We start from the raw sequence: 15,688 nt of genomic DNA on the forward strand, positions 1-15,688 counted from the left end.
CATACTTGTGTGGAACTTCATATGTTCCAGTTTTTGGACACTGCCCCTTGTCCTATTACTACACATCACTGAAAAGAGTCTGAGCTCATCCATTTGCCTCCTGCACTTCTTTTTATAAACTTTGATCAGATCCCCTCTCAGTCTTCTTTTCTCCAGGCCAAACAGACCCAGGTTACTCAGCCTTTCCTCATATGGGAGATGATCCAGGCCCTTAACCATCTTTTTTTTTCAGTCATATTAAGCTGAGCACAAGAAAGACAGTACTATTACTAGAAACACATTTTAGTTATTACATTTTACAGCGTAGAAAATTACTTGGTAGCATTAAAATTCTCTATATCAATATGTAGTGGTGAGAACCTTAACAGGATTTGAATGAGATCAGGAAGTTTAAACAAGCAGACATAAAAATATATACAGAGAATTGCACCTATATGATACTTACATCTATCATTTGTCTTTAATGATTTCATACCTTTTCAGGTACTTTTTCAGGATGCTATTAGCTTTGCTTCATCTTTGCAATAGTACACATGCATCTCCTGGAAAATCCAGCTGCAAGATTTAATTAAAGAGAAGACAGCATTTGAGACCAGAACTGTATGATTTTTCAGAGAACAAGGCCTTCATTTTAACTGCTGGAGATACGATACACATAAAGAAAAGAAATACATATCATATAGGGATATAAAGGTACCTGGCAGGTGATGTAGTTTCTAAAGTTAGAATTACAAATACAGGCTAATAAACAATAATTTCATGATAGTGTAACAAAATAAGAAAAGTGGAATAAATGCCATTCACAATAAACCTTAATATGTTAGAATGATAAAGTCCTTTTTTGCATGAGATCTAAACCTTGCAGCATTACAGTCCTGCGTGAGGATCGCCAGTGAGATTTTTTTTAAGTCTTATTTCAGCTGCTCAGCATGGAAGTACAACATACATGCCAAAGTGTTACAGAGAAATACGTTAGATTTATTCTATTAACATAATAGGCATTAAATTATACAGCTGAAGTATTTTCTAAGAAAATGGCATTTCGAAATTCAAATACAGTTCCTCAAAAATTTTAATGAAATAATTGTTCTAGGGTACATTAATTATAAAAAATCCCATTTAGCAAATGGAATTATTGCCCTCTGGTGGTGGGTCGAAAATCAATCAAATTGAAGAAAATTAGATTTCAAATAACTGTCTTTTATTTTAAGAAACACGTCCAGTGCCATTAATGCCTGGAGATATTAAAAAAAAAAAAAACTGCACAGACATTTTTGAATAGAAGAAGACAACAGTAAATAGGTAAACAGTAATTTACATTTTCATCTGCAAGAGGAATAAAGAATTAAAGTGGGAGAATATCACATTCAATAGAATGTGGTAGCCTAAATTCCTGATAATCAAGTCAATTTCTACCAAATCTCATTTTCCTTAAAAAAAAAAAAAAAAAAAAAAAAGTGAAGATTTAGACTTTCAGTGTAAACACAGGAAAAGCCTTTCTAAGTCCAAAGTCATGCGGGACTTTTCTTTGTTCCATCATTTCCACCAGCCACTGATAGACAAGCACAGGAACAACTGAACTAGATCTTACGACTTGCTACAACAACAGCATTATTAAATGTTGATGCAATTTCTTTCACATGGGTTAATACAGAAACTCATACAGCCACACACCCTAATCCTCAAATTATGAGCAGCTAGCATTCCTGCTATTATCTGTCTACTCAACAATTATAAAAATCCTAGTTAATGATTTTTTATTCTGCATAGCACATTCTTTACATTAACCCAAACCAAAGCAACCCAGGACTTTGCTGTTACAGCAAAAACAACAACAACAAAAAAAAAACAAACAAACAAAAAAAAACCCAATCACAGTAGTTTTACAATGGTAAGATATGTCTCTAGTTGAGAGTATGACAGCAAGAGCATAATCTTCATTCCTTACTGGACTGTACTTACTGCCATTGAATACTTAAAGAGCATTACGTTGCTCATACAAAAATGTGTGTTTTTAGATTTCAGTGATTTCAGTTGCTCCCATGACAGGAAAACCCTCTGCATTTGTACCAGTCTGAGCTCCCCCTGGAATACTGACAAGCAGAGTTTGACACAATTTCTTTAACTGCGTGATTCACGGCTTCACGTCTCCTGTTACAGAGACATGCCTTTGAGGAGCTCTAAGACACTTTTTCACCTTATTTTCTCACAAATTGATCAGAGCATTATGTCAGAGACCTAAAAGAACCTGACTGAAGAATGATCTCGGGAGAGAACAAAGTATTCTGACAGTTTTAAGGGAACCAGTTTGTGGCTGTAGCTTGCAAATACCTCGTTTTGTAGAGAGAGCTGACTTTGGGATCGTTTATGCTGTTTTTGCAAAGACTTGCTTTGCAAGCAGGTGTTCCTCCTGGGCTTTGTATCATGCATTGGCTGCACGGGTACAGTGTGCAAGTGGAGAAAACCCTGCAGATCCTGGGGAGGATAAAAGCAGGAGAGAGGCTGTGGTGGGAAAGAGAGGAAAAGCATGCTCTGAAGCAGCAGACTCCCTGCTGGCACTACCTATCAAATCCACCACCAGCACGTTTCTTTGCTCTCCTTTTCACAATTTGCTGTCTCTCAAGGGTCAGTAAATAATAGTGCACTTGCTTAGGCAGTTCCTGCTTCCCACGTACGAGCTAAAAATGGATGCCTGTGTGTGTGTAAGCATGTGTATGTTGACCAAAACCTGCAACCCTCTGTGCTGCTCTGAGTGCGTAGTTTGCTTGCTTCTTCTGACACATTCCATCTCTCAGATCCAAACGTACCTGGAGAAAAGCATGAAAACTGCCCGAGCTCTACACATCTCTACAAAGATTATTAATGTGCAAGTGAGCAACTGAAAAATGAGTTACCAAGATGAAAATCCATCCTCTTTAAAGTCATTTGTTTTATCAGTGGTGACTCAAGCTTCTTCAGAGGAATAACTAATCTGAAGGGATATGAAACAGCTAGTAAGCGAAAATAAATTCACTCTATTTTCAAGATAAGAGCGTGTTTCCTGACCTGCCCTGTCTGGCCATTAGAAGACAAATGAAATATTTCATGACTTTGATTTCCACATACCAGGACACGTTGTATTTTTACACGAAGTTCAATGAAATTCACACCTATTTAGAGAACCCACTCTGAAACTTCATCTCCTGTGGCAGGGCAGGAAAGCAAGCTTTGGAATTTTTTGTGCAAAAGAATTCCATGACAGATTATTTGTATACAGAACAGCTAACTGACGTGAAGAGCAATCAATCGACAGACAAGCAGCGAACAAAAAATTGTTTTTGTCTGAGGCAGTAGTTAGCTGCTACGGCATGGAGCCGTCAGGGAGGGGCAGCTGGGGCTCAGGGACAGGCTGTGCACCAGAGGGCGGTGGGCACGGAACGGGCTGCCCAGGGCTGTGGGACTGCCGGAGTTCAAGCAAGCAGTGCTTGGACACCACTCTCGAACACGGGGTTTGGGTTTTGAGCGGTCCTGTGTGAAAACGGGTTTTGGACTCGGTGATCCTGCCAACTTGGGAGACAGTCTGTGATTCTGGGCTGCGCACTGAAAGAACAAGACGACGGCAACGGGACAATGAAGCACGAGGCACGCGGCGCTGGCGGCACAAACGAGGAACGCGCTTCCCGCCATTCCGCCCGCAGCAGCAGTTCCGGCGAGAGAGGGCGCGAAAGCCGCGCGGGGCGGGATGGGTGCCCGGCCTGAGCACCGCAAAGGCTTCTGGGTAGAGCAGCGCCGACGCACCGCCTTTGCGTGACCTTCGCCAGGTGCGCGCATGCGCAAGCGCTCCATCCGCCGCCAAGCCGCCCGCAGGTGGGGGAGGGTAGGAGCGGCCGCAGCGCCTCGCGGCGAGCCCGGGTAACCGGGGCAGTCCGGAGGCGGGGTGGGGATGGAGGAGCCTTCTTCCAGCACGGGCCCGCAGCCTCATCGGGTAGGCCTCTGAGCGCTCCGTCGCTCCTCCGAAGGCCGCCGCCGGCGTGAGGAAGGAGTGGCTGCGCGAACATGGCCGCCGCCTCCAAGTGGGAGCGCCTGAGGCCGTTGCGGCCGGACACGCTGCGTCTGAGCGCGGTACGCGGCGGGCGGGGGCGGGAGGGGCCGCCTGGGAACGGAGAGAGGGCGGGGCTGGGGCTGGCGCTCGGCTCCTGCCGCTGAGGGGCCGGAGGGAGGAGGGGTGCGTGGGGCGGGACGGCGCTGCGCTCGGGGCTGTCCTAGCGGTACGGCGCTATGGTTGAGTTGAATGGGCTGTGAGCGCACTGGAGAAAAGCAGCCAGGCTGCAGCTGAGCGTTTTGTTCCTCTCAACGGCTCAGAGGTTCAGAGGAAAACAAGGGTAACTAGCTGAAGGAAAAAAAACAGCTTCAGTTTGCTAAATATAGTAATGGAATGTGAGATGTATGTAACGTAATGCGATTGTCCAGAGGAGAGCCACGAAGATGATCAGGGGGCTGGAGCACTTCCACTACAAAGACGGGCTGAGGAAGCTGGGCTTGTTCAGTCTGGAGAAAAGAAGGCTGTGGGGTGACCTTATTGCAGCCTTCCAGTACCTATATAGGGAGCCTACAAACAGGAGGGGAATCAATTCTTTGAAAGGGTTGATAACAGTAGGACAAGGGGAAATGGTTTTAAGTTGGGGGAGGAAAGATTTTGGTTGGATGTCGGGTGGAAGTTCTTTATAGAGAGTGGTGAGGTGCTGGAACAGGCTGCCCAGAGAGGTTGTGGATGCCCCATCCCTGGAGGTGTTCAAGGCCAGGTTGGATGGGGCCCTGGGCAGCCTGGTCTGGTATTAAATGGGGAGGTTGGTGGCCCTGCCTGTGGCAGGGGCATTGGAGCTTCATGATCCTTGAGGTCCCTTCCAACCTAAGCCATCCTATAATGAACAGATGGCAGCAGAGAATAATCTGTTTATTATGAGCAATGCACACAACTGTAAAGGACACAGAATCTGTGGCTCTGAGTTTGTGTGAGGTACCTGTGGGGATGGGGTGGCTCTAGTGGCCTCATAGCTTTGATGATGCTACAATATGCTTTCTTACTTTTAACCTGTCCTGAAGAATTTATAGACTGAAATTGAATTTTTACTGTGAAGATTCCAACCGGTTTTAGTAGGTATGTTTAAAAAGGGAGAAAGATGTTCTTAAAAACTTGTAGCAGGGGATTTTACTTTTGGAAGAGGTACTTTTCCAACCCTAAGTTAGAGCAGGTACCAAAGAGAAATAGAACGACCACTGATTTCTCAACACATTCTCCAAAATGAGAAGATAGGCCTTTTCAATAGTCTTACACTATTGCTGCTGATCAGCATGCTGAAAACAAGGTGCTTGTGATCCTGGCAGGCTTGCAAACTATGGGAAGACTCAGTGAGTACATTTGAGTCAGGTTTTCCTTGCAACGTGCTGAATCACTGGGATGTTACAGAGCAAAAAGCAGATCTTTCTGCCAGCAGTCGTACAGCAAGCAGAGACCTTCACTGTCTGAAGAGGCCAACCTCTGCTTCACTGTGACCTCTTTTCAGGCAGTTGTAGAGAGCAGTAAGGCCTCCCTTGAGCTGCCTCTTCTCCAGACTGAACAATCCCAGTTCCCTCAGCCACTCCCTGTAAGACTTGTTCTCCAGACCCAAATGTAAACAAACCTTTACATTCTCTCAAACTTTTACTCACTTTGGCAGTCTTCAGGGCTCAGGTTATTCAAGCAACATGTCACTGAGATACTGAGAGAGGCAGCTTGGAAAGATGAAGGGTGGAGGCCTGTAAGGACATAATTGAGGATGACTGGATCTTTGACTACTGTGTTAACAGTCAAGGAAGGGTGATTGGAGGAAAATGTGAATTTGCTACTAAAGGGAAGAAGTAGTTTAATGAAAGCAGACACAGATAAGGCTGAAGTGCTCAGCCCTCTTAGCTCTTCGGATGTCCCTTAGGCTTTGTGCCTAACAGGTAGGGTTTGAGATGGAAAGGAACAGCCAGCAAGGAAATAGAGAAACCTCAACCTGAATCTGTAGGACCTAATGGAGGGTAGTAACATCACTAATAAAGGGTCTGAGAGACCTGGCTGATGTCATTGTTAGGTTATACTCTGATCTATGAGAGGTTGTGGAACTGAAAGACGGTGATTGGAAATAGCCAATGTGACTGTCCTTGCAAACTGAGTACCTTCAGTGACTGTAAATCCAAACTGCGGATGTTGTCTACAGTAACGTTAGCAGGACTTTTGAAGTGGTCTCCAGCAGCATCTTCATCCTTAAATGGGTATCCTGCAGATAGCAGGTGAATTCAAAACTGACTGGATCATTAAGCTTAAAGAGGAGTGCACAAAGGTTTATACTTAACATGAAAGTGGGTTTCTTGGGGAATTCTTCAGGAGTCTACTGTGGGACCAATAATGTTAAATATGTTTATCAGTGATGTAGAGGATGTGCCCTTCTGATGCTTACAGTTGTCAGCAGATGGAGAGGGGAAGATGTTAGGAACCTCTGCATAGGCTGGAGGGATGGATCATCAAGGAGCTGATCAACTTGAACAAGAAAGTTGAAAAGTTGTGAATTCTACACCTGGAACTGTAACTTAACATGGTAAAGGCTAGCAAGTGAGATGCTGTGGAATCATTCTGCTGAAGAGTCCTGTTGTCTGTATGGACAGTGGGCTAAATATGAGCTAACAGTATGTTCTGGCATTGAGGCATATCAGATTTGTTGGCTTGGCCAAAGGAAGTAGTTCTCCTTTACTTGTCAAGTATTACATTGCTCCTGGAGTGCTGTGTTTTATTTGGGACTGACCAGTACAGGAAGGATGGTGATAAACTTGAGGGCAGCCATCAGACGTCTGTCAAAAGTGGTACACGTGTTTTAGAGCACATAACTGAAGGAACATTTTAAGCCACAGCAACCCATGACTATTTGCAAGGCAGTTGTCCAGAAGCTTCAGCCAGATACTTAAGGGCAGTGTATGATGACAGGCTAAAAGGAAATAGCCATAAATTGAAACATCAGGAGAGGTTGCAAGTTGGCAGAAAGGTAAATCATAAAGATAGGCAGGTGGAATGGGATGCTTGGAGAGGGACAGCCATGAGCCTTGGAAGCTTTCCAGACCCTATAGGAAGGTGATCAGATGTAACAGCTGTTTCTGTTTTGAATGGGAGGTTGGTCCAGCAACTTTGAGATCTCTTCCAGTTAGAATGAGTCTGAATTTGAAATAATGCTTTTGTTAAATTGCAGTGGGAGAGTAGAATAACGTACATAGCTACATTTACCATGTGAGTTTGAGAATTGAGCAGACTGCTACTAGTTTGGAAGTCTGCTGCGGAATAATTGCAATGCTGTACGTTACCACTGTATCAACTGTATGTGAGCTATTACACAGAATGGCCAAAACTGATATTTATAGATTTTATAGAGATACTGGTTTGTGTTGTGACCACTGCCTAAGATTTATGGAGTTTATTGATGTTTCCTGCCTTCCAAAACAGCAGGAGATGTGCTCAACTTAAGAGCTGAAAAATCTGATGGGTATTAACGTGTGTGCCTTTGTTGAATGGGGTTCCTTCACAGTATGCTCTGCTGAGCTGTCAGCACCCCTGTTACTGTAGCATCTAGAGTTGGGTAGTGGGTTTCTCTGTTAAAAGCTTTCTGTGCTTCCTTGAAACAGCAGGCATCTTGCATTAATTATACTCTATTTTTTTCCTCAGACACCAATGCTCGACTTGAATTTGGATGATGACGTACCAGTTGTAAAAAGTAAGTGGCTGCATTCCATGTGTTATCCTTGAAGTATTTAATGGCTTGGTTTTTTTTTACAGCGGTGACACGTGCTGTAAACAAATGAGAAATTGTTACAGACTTCATATAGACAGAACAGCTGCATGCTTAATTAACTAGCAGATATGGCAATGTATTTGTCATGGTTTTCCCTCTTCTCTTTCCATCTGCCAAGTATATATCCCTACAGCTATCAAGAAAATGAGCTTACAGAGAAGTAACCTAGGGCATCACGCTGCCTAGCATTATTTTTCAATTGGTACTAATAACTAGCATTATTTTTCAATCAGTACTGACAAATGTAAACACAGGGTTGAGCAAATTTAGGTTTTTGTTGTTGTTCTGATTTTGTTTCTCACTGACAGAATATTCTTACAAATCTCACAGTAACACCATTCAAAATGGAGTAGAAAGCTGTTGAATCTGTCACTTCTGTTAAAAAGAGCACAGCCTTGTAGCCACAGAACGAGAGCGATACATGGCAAATAGAAGAGCACGTCTCGTTCATCCTGGGAAAAAATTGAAGCAGAGTGTTTCTAGGGAAGCTTCCTTACACGTGCATCCATGTTCTCTGGAAGCATTAGACCATATTTAGTGGCAAAGTTTGATAAGATATGAAATACTTTGCAGTACAAGGCACGAGTAGCAGTGGTATTTTACCACTTTAGTCTTTTATTGACTAGCATCAGAGATTTTAGATGAGAGCATATGTACCATAACTACCTTTGTGCTTTAAAATGAAGGAGTGGTCAGGCACATGTAAATAACAATCTAACATTAACCAAGCTGTTGATGAGTCCTTTTCTGCTCTGAGACTGTACGCTGATGTCTCTTGATTTGTAGATCTTTGTTGTATAGTAAATTAAACAGTGACTGCAGCAATTTTTAGTCCCTGATGCTAAACAGTACAAGTTCAGTGTGTCCGTACACTACATTCTTAGACTCTGGAACCAAGCGGACTGAAATAGTCCCTGGAGGCGAGCTAACTCCTGAACCATGCCTGAAAATTATTTGGGAGACCTACTAGGTGGTGTGAGCCAAGAAGGTACGAAGAACTGGGAGTAAGTGATAAAGCTGCAGTTCTCTGTCAGTGCCCTGACACTACCTGTAATTAACCTAAGTTTTTGTTGCTGTTGATTTAATAGCCAGAGCTCGTGTCCTACAAATCATGTGGTGACACGACTGTTATTACACATGCTAGTTATAAATATGGAAAGCACAAGGATAAAACCACTGCATCTTGTTAATGGACTTTTTGATGTAAATAACTGCATTCTTTCAAACTCTTATGTTAATTGCTACTTGATCACTTGTTTTCTAAGAGACGTTTCGTATTACCATGGTAACGTACACTAAATGTTGTATCAAAAACATTACAGAAACTCTGAAGGTCAAAAGGCCTCGATTTGATGCATCCTTGGTTTATTTGACTCGAAAATTCATGGATCTTGTCAAAAGTGCTCCAGATGGTGTCCTTGATTTAAACGACGTAGCAACAGCTCTTGGAGTGCAAAAACGAAGAGTGTATGACATCACCAGCGTGTTGGATGGGATTGATTTAATTCAGAAAAGATCAAAGAATCACATCCAGTGGGTGTAAGTTGGCTTGAAATCTTGTAATTTCTGAAACAATAAAATGCAACAATGTTGAGTAGTATAGCTTTGAAAGTATTTTAAAGCACACTGAATTATTTTAACAGATAAAAAGAAGTTAAGTTTTTCTTTATCCCCAGGCTGTCTGCATGGCATACTATATTAACAAGTGCCAAGTGAAAAAGCACATTGTGTCATGTTTCAGCTGAGTAAAGGATACCAGAATTCCTGGTTGTTTTCTATTAGTACACTTTCTGTGTTCAATAACCAGGCTCTTCTTTTCATCAGCATATTAGACAACTTTCATATTCTTTTAGAGGTTCTAATCTTGACCAAGTTGTTGAAATGGCAACACAACGGCAAAACCTTAAAGATGAACTTTCTGACTTGTCAGCCATGGAAGAAGCTCTGGATGAATTAATCAAGGATTGTGCTCATCAGTTATTTGATCTAACAGATGACAAAGAAAATGCAAAATATCCTTTTAACTCTTGCATGACTTTAGCATGTGGTTTTGGTTGCTAGTACTCAGGTATTCTTGCAGAAGATTTAGACTCATACCCCAGATATGCAGTAATATTGGGTAATGAGATCATCAGTTATTCTGTATTAGTATATAATAGGCACATGCTCTATAGGATCGTGTACTGTGTGACTGATCCCTGGGAGAGTGCTGTCTGTGGGATGTTTCCACTGGAGAATACTGACAGAAAAAGAGTGGGAAGGACTGGATTTGGGCTGTTTGCTCTTCATTCCTAGGGCACTTTGCCATGGAAAGGAAAGCAGAGTATCCTGGTGCCAGTGAGGGTAAGGAATAGGGTATTACTGAGATAAGCAATTATTGGCAGTAGTAACAAGGAACAGGAATATGTAAGTGGGGCAGTGGTCTTAGAATCCTGACCATCACCTTGTTCTTTCCACTGTAGAGTAAAGTTGTCTCAGGGGCAGATCTTGACCTACCAGTGAGATTGAGTTGCTTACTGAGATGAGAAAGAGGATCCAAAACAGAATGACAGTGGCCTTTTGCCATGAAGATACAATGGTACGTTGATCATGTCCTAATCTTTCAGGTGTGGTTTTATAAGGGTGGGACCTCTTTGGTAACTTTACTAGGACATATCGTTGTATTTTGACTTCGGGTACAATAAATTAAGGCTGAGCTCTGGTGCCTGGTAAAATGTTAAAAGGTGTATGCTCAAATGAAGAGAAATGTGGCCATTTCCTGTGTGATATCGGATGACCAACTTTTCATTATGGTTTATCTATTCTGGTTAAGAAAGCAATTCTCCAGTTTTCCAGTTAATTATTTCTATATATTGTTAATATCAAATGAAAAAAGTGAATTCTTCAAGACTGTTTTCCCTCTGCTCTATAGACTTACGACAGTATTTACGAAAACTGTTTTATCAAATGCAGAGTTCGTAATATTGAATGCCTTGATTTCCATGAAAGATGAAAGACAAAAAAAGAAAAAAAAAGTTTTACCTGTCAGCTAATAATTAATTTTACAAAGCTAATATTAAAGTAATATCAGCTGAACTGTTGACCACTTTTCTGGAGTGGGTGTTCTGGTCAGCATGTCTTAACATCATGCTCTTTGCTTCTGCCCATTAGCAAATAACTGTACAGAATCCTTGACCAATGTATACACTAGCTTATGTGACGTACCAAGATATCCGTAGCATTCAGGCATTTCAAAAACAGATTGTGATTGCAATCAAAGCTCCAGAAGAAACCAGACTGGAAATACCGATTCCTAAAGAAGTAAGTTTTACAGCTTTCTCTCTTCATGGTAGAGAAGTTCTTAAATCTTATTTCTTTTGCAGTAACAATTGTTAACTGACTCTGAGTTTCTCTGTTGTGTGTAGCAAATATTGATACTTCGTTGTTTTTGTGTTTCACTAAATAGTGCTGTAGGTATAACAGTCTTAAGGAAATTATTTTTAGGATTTTTGTTTTGCTTAAATTATTAAACAATAAATGTGTGAACTTTACTACATTAGTTTTGCTGGCAATAATGGAGCAGCTGTAATACATGTTTCCCATTTCCAGTATCAGTGTGTTTGGTCATTACTAGGATAATGAAACCAACACTTGTTGAGCAAAATCTATAAAACAAACAAAATAAGCTTGATTTGATAACTCTTAACAGCAAGTAAATGCTGTCTTACTGCTTAATGAGCAGGCAACTATTGTTACTGTAGTACTGAAGTATGAAACATGCAATATGATCAACAAAAGAAGTAGTTCTGGTAGTCCACATGTATTCTTCGTGGAGGCAGGGGATGTGGCCTGTCCTTTCTTCATGGTACAGCATACCTATTCCTGTTCAGGTCATCCTAGGAAAAGAAGGTACAGATCAATAAAAACAGAAGACTTAAATCCACTATGCATATATCTGCTGATTTCACAGGCAAAAGAAGCTGTGCCTCATCCCATGCTGGTGAGAAGGATAAGATTCCAGAGGCAGGCAGGATTTGAAAGGCAGTTCTTTAGAGAGAATGTTGTTCTAGCAATTTCCCACTGAGTTTGACTTAGTCTGTGCCTTGCAATGTGATGTCTGCTAAAGGAAAATAGTACCAGAGTGTGTTTTACGTATTATTATAAAACCCCAGTGTGCTCTGAGTTGGTTTCTGATCCATGGCATCGACTGTCAAGTTCTTACTTTTGTTCTTACTTAGCGTATGATAAATCTTGGCTGTTTATCAGTAAAGAGACTGAACGGATTCATTAGGTATGCTGCCCACCACAAGTGAAACCTTGTTAGCTTAGTGTTACCTAATAATTAGTCTGAAAACCAAGTTCTAACTTACACAGGACTAGTAGCACAACTTTAAATAGTTATGTCACTCTTGTGTTTGTTCTGTTGGGATTAAAATACGTGCAGAAATATGTAACTGACATGTGAGGTTTGTCTTTTGTTTAATATGCAAGTCACTATTTTACAGGATTGCATCAAAGTACATGTGAAGAGCACAAAAGGACCCATTGATGTGTATCTGTGTGACGTGGAGCAAGATAAACCAGGAGACAAAACTTCTGGAGATAAGGAAGCTGTCACTTCTGAAACTGAGCCATCAGTTCCTCCTGGTGAAGGTAACATCTCCCGTTTACATTTTTATCCTCATGTAATTTTTTTTTTCATTTTTAAAAGACTGTCTTACAGTTTTCAACTTCAAGGTAACACTGTAAGTTTTCACCCCAGGAGATAGTTCAAGTGTGCTAAGATGTGCAGGAGCATAGGAAGTACCTGAAAGTTGTGTTTATGCTGTTGCGTTCCTTCATGGCAACAGGAGGCAAAGGGCTGGGCACATGAGACACAGCAAGCTGCTCTTGTTCTCTGACCCTGTCTCTTCCTTCCTTTGCTCATTACTGGCTTTCTGTCGGAGCTGACCGTTGGGCGGTGTGTGTGAGTTCTCAATCTGCAGCCCAGCGGCTCGGCTGGAAAACTGGTTGCCATGGGAGTTAAGATGTGTTTCAAACAAGACACTGTGCTGCTGTTTCTCATTATGCCCTATCTACAGGAGAGTGGACAGGAGATGAAACATAGTATTTTAATCTCCTAAAACAAGATCGGCTGGGATTCAGTCTGTCAAGATCTCTAGTGCTGCAGGATGTTGTGGTGGTTGTGGTTTAAAAATAAATGTGGCGAGAATTGCAGTAGCTTAGAAGATGAAAGGTACTTTATTTTTAGCAATTTTACTTCATAGACGAGAGGAAGAGCTGACTATTTAATCTTGTTTTGTTTTTTAACTATTTTGCTTGTGAAATGACTGTATAGTTTCCTACAGTGACAGTAACTGGATTCTTCTTTCACTTCACTTTCAGAGTGAGAGGAACTACAACTCAATCTAACGCAACATGTAAATATCTGTGTTGTAGAGCTCTTCCAAAGCTGTTTGGAACTGCAAACTTGCCAACCTGAAATGCTCCAGAGTATTTTAAATTTAAAACAGCAACGGATTGAGTGCTTGCACAGGAATGTTTAATCTTCCCAAGTCAGAAGACAATGGCTCCTAGATTTGAGATTAGGAGCTTTGATTTTATAATTGCATATGGGAAAACAGTGTTTTTAATTCATGAAATAATTTTAATTGATGGAAAACGCATTTCAGTAAATGAATTTGAAAAATGAAGGTTTGAGAACTGTTTTTGGAACAATCTGTAAACCTTCTGGAAATGTATATAATAAAGAAAATGCACTTTTCAGTTCTGAGGCTGCACTACTATGGAAAAGGATTATTAAATACAGATGAAGAAAGAACTGATGTATCAGAAGCCTTCGTTATGAGGAACGAGATGTAAATATTAATAGAATTATGCCTTCCACTGTGTAGATGCTGTTTGCATTACTTGCATCCAGTTCTGCATTAGATATGGTATCAACACTGAAGTTACATAATGGCTTTTTGTGTACCTGTACCATGTCTGATGTAGGTTTATTGAGATGGTTTACACTTCTGCCTCTGTACAGCAAAGAAATAAACTTTATAAAAGCATTGAGTGGTCAGTCTAAATAAAAAGTATAATGATTTGTCTTTAATATTGTAAAATTCTCTGGGTAACTACGAACCCCACACGGGCGCAGGGCCTGGGCTGGAGCTGCAGCCCATGGAGTGGAGCAGCAGGGCTGAGGGAGCTGCTGCCTGCAGGGCCCTGTGCCCAAGCAGTACCTGTGATGCAGAGCTGTGTTGGAGCAGTGCTTGTAGAGCTGCAGCCTATAGGAAGCCCACACAGGATCAGAGTGGGAAGGACAGCATCCTGTGGAAGGGACCCCACATGGAGTAGGAGCAGTGTTTGCCCATGGAAGAGCAGCAGAGATGAGGCCATGTAACTGCCCACAGCCCCTGCTCTGCTGCACTGCTTGGTGGAGGAGGTTTGAAGTTGACCCTGGGAAGAAAAGGGCTGAGGGAAGGTGGTTTTAGTATGCTTTCAGCTCTCGCTGCTCTAGTTGATTATTAATTGGCAATAAACTTGATCAGCCTTCCCCAACCTGGGTCTGTTTTGACCATGATGGTAACTGGTTGAGATCTCTCTGGTTGAGAGATCTCCCTGGCCCTATCCCTACCCATAAGCTTTTTTTCTAACTTTCTCTCCCTGTCTTGCTGAGGAGAGGGAGTGAGACAGAGGCTTGGTGAGCACCTGGTGACCAGCCAAGGTCAATCCACCATTCTTCAACATGAATTAACTACAAAGGCCATGCTTAGGCTCATTTCACTACAGGTTTGAAAAGCACATTCCATAATTTTTTAAGTGTAATACTTAAAAAATATCAGAACTCCAATGCACAGTTTTCCTGATTACATGCTATCAACACATCAAATCCTCCAAGTTTCAACCAACATCTCTACAGCTGTTTTGACAGATGTCTAAACATCTCCTATTCCACTAACAAATGCAAGTAGGTAGGGCAGTTGACACTGTAAAGCTTAAATATGCCTACATACAAGCTGATAGTTAAACCCATCTTTCTACAAAGTTAGAATCATAGAATCATAGAACTGCTCATGTTAGAAATGGTGACCTAACCGTACTACCCTAACTCTGACAACCCTCCACTAAATCATGTCCCTGAGCACCACATCCAAATGGTTTTTAAACACATCCAGGGATGTGACTCAACCACCTCCCTGGGGAGCCTATTCCAGTGCTTAACAACTCTTTCTGTAAAGAAGTGTTTCCTGATATCCAACCTAAACTTACCCTGGCGCAACTTGAGGCCATTTCCCCTTCTCCTGTCACCTGTGAGAAGAGACGAGGTTCTCTAGTTCTACAAAGTATTGTATCAAGCAGGCTGGGAAATACGGCACATGGAAGTTTGTATCGGGAATCCTGGCTTTTTGTGTATGTTCAATTACCATCCAGCTCTTTAAAACAGGACTTCTGTGGTGCACAGTAATTTTCTGTATGTCTATCTTATACAAACTACAGGCTGAGCGATTACAATAATAAAAGCAAACTGAAAAGATATTTTGTACATTGGTCGAAGTGAGGAAGATACTCTTCCAGTGAAGCAGGGGGTGGGGTTTTGTTAGCTGACAATACAGCACTTCCAACTGTGCAGTAACGAACTCTGCTTTTACAAGGTAACCACTTTACCGATGTTAAGAACGGCTGCTTTTGAAAGAACATGCTTTAATTAATTGGAACATTATGGACTTTTTGTTTTCAGCAACTCTAGTGATTCTATTTTTCCTCCTTCTTCTGTGGAGGTTTTCCAGCTGTAGAATTCATTTTTAAGGTCAGCTAACTGGGAAGATCAGACTTGGACTCAGAAAAACTGAGTGATGCTAACTTTAAATACAAGTCACAAA

General features: G+C 41.6%; 1 protein-coding gene across 1 annotated transcript; it reads left to right on the forward strand.

Moving 5' to 3' along the window:
* The first annotated feature begins 3,878 nt into the window (after window positions 1-3,878).
* E2F6 (E2F transcription factor 6) lies at window positions 3,879-13,917 on the forward strand. Its single transcript, XM_042894712.1, has 7 exons — window positions 3,879-4,101; window positions 7,712-7,760; window positions 9,161-9,377; window positions 9,692-9,850; window positions 11,024-11,138; window positions 12,323-12,470; window positions 13,203-13,917. Exons 1-7 carry the CDS (start codon window positions 4,036-4,038, stop codon window positions 13,205-13,207), a joined length of 759 nt encoding a protein of 252 aa, XP_042750646.1. The 5' UTR covers window positions 3,879-4,035; the 3' UTR covers window positions 13,208-13,917.
* The last annotated feature ends 1,771 nt before the right edge of the window (window positions 13,918-15,688 follow it).

Source organism: Lagopus leucura, unplaced genomic scaffold (genome assembly GCF_019238085.1).
Source record: "Lagopus leucura isolate 7727_CA_CO unplaced genomic scaffold, USGS_WTPT01 Super-Scaffold_73, whole genome shotgun sequence".
In the NCBI taxonomy this organism is placed as follows: Eukaryota; Metazoa; Chordata; class Aves; order Galliformes; family Phasianidae; genus Lagopus; species Lagopus leucura.

What these genes read in the sequence shown, in the direction of transcription:
- E2F6 (XM_042894712.1), top strand. Translation starts at nt 4,036, where the DNA reads ATGGCCGCCGCCTCCAAGTGGGAGCGCCTGAGGCCGTTGCGGCCGGAC. An exon ending in ACACGCTGCGTCTGAGCGCG is followed by an intron (nt 4,102 to 7,711) that starts GTACGCGGCGGG and finishes TTTTTTCCTCAG; the next exon opens with ACACCAATGCTCGACTTGAA. An exon ending in AAGAATCACATCCAGTGGGT is followed by an intron (nt 9,378 to 9,691) that starts GTAAGTTGGCTT and finishes ATATTCTTTTAG; the next exon opens with AGGTTCTAATCTTGACCAAG.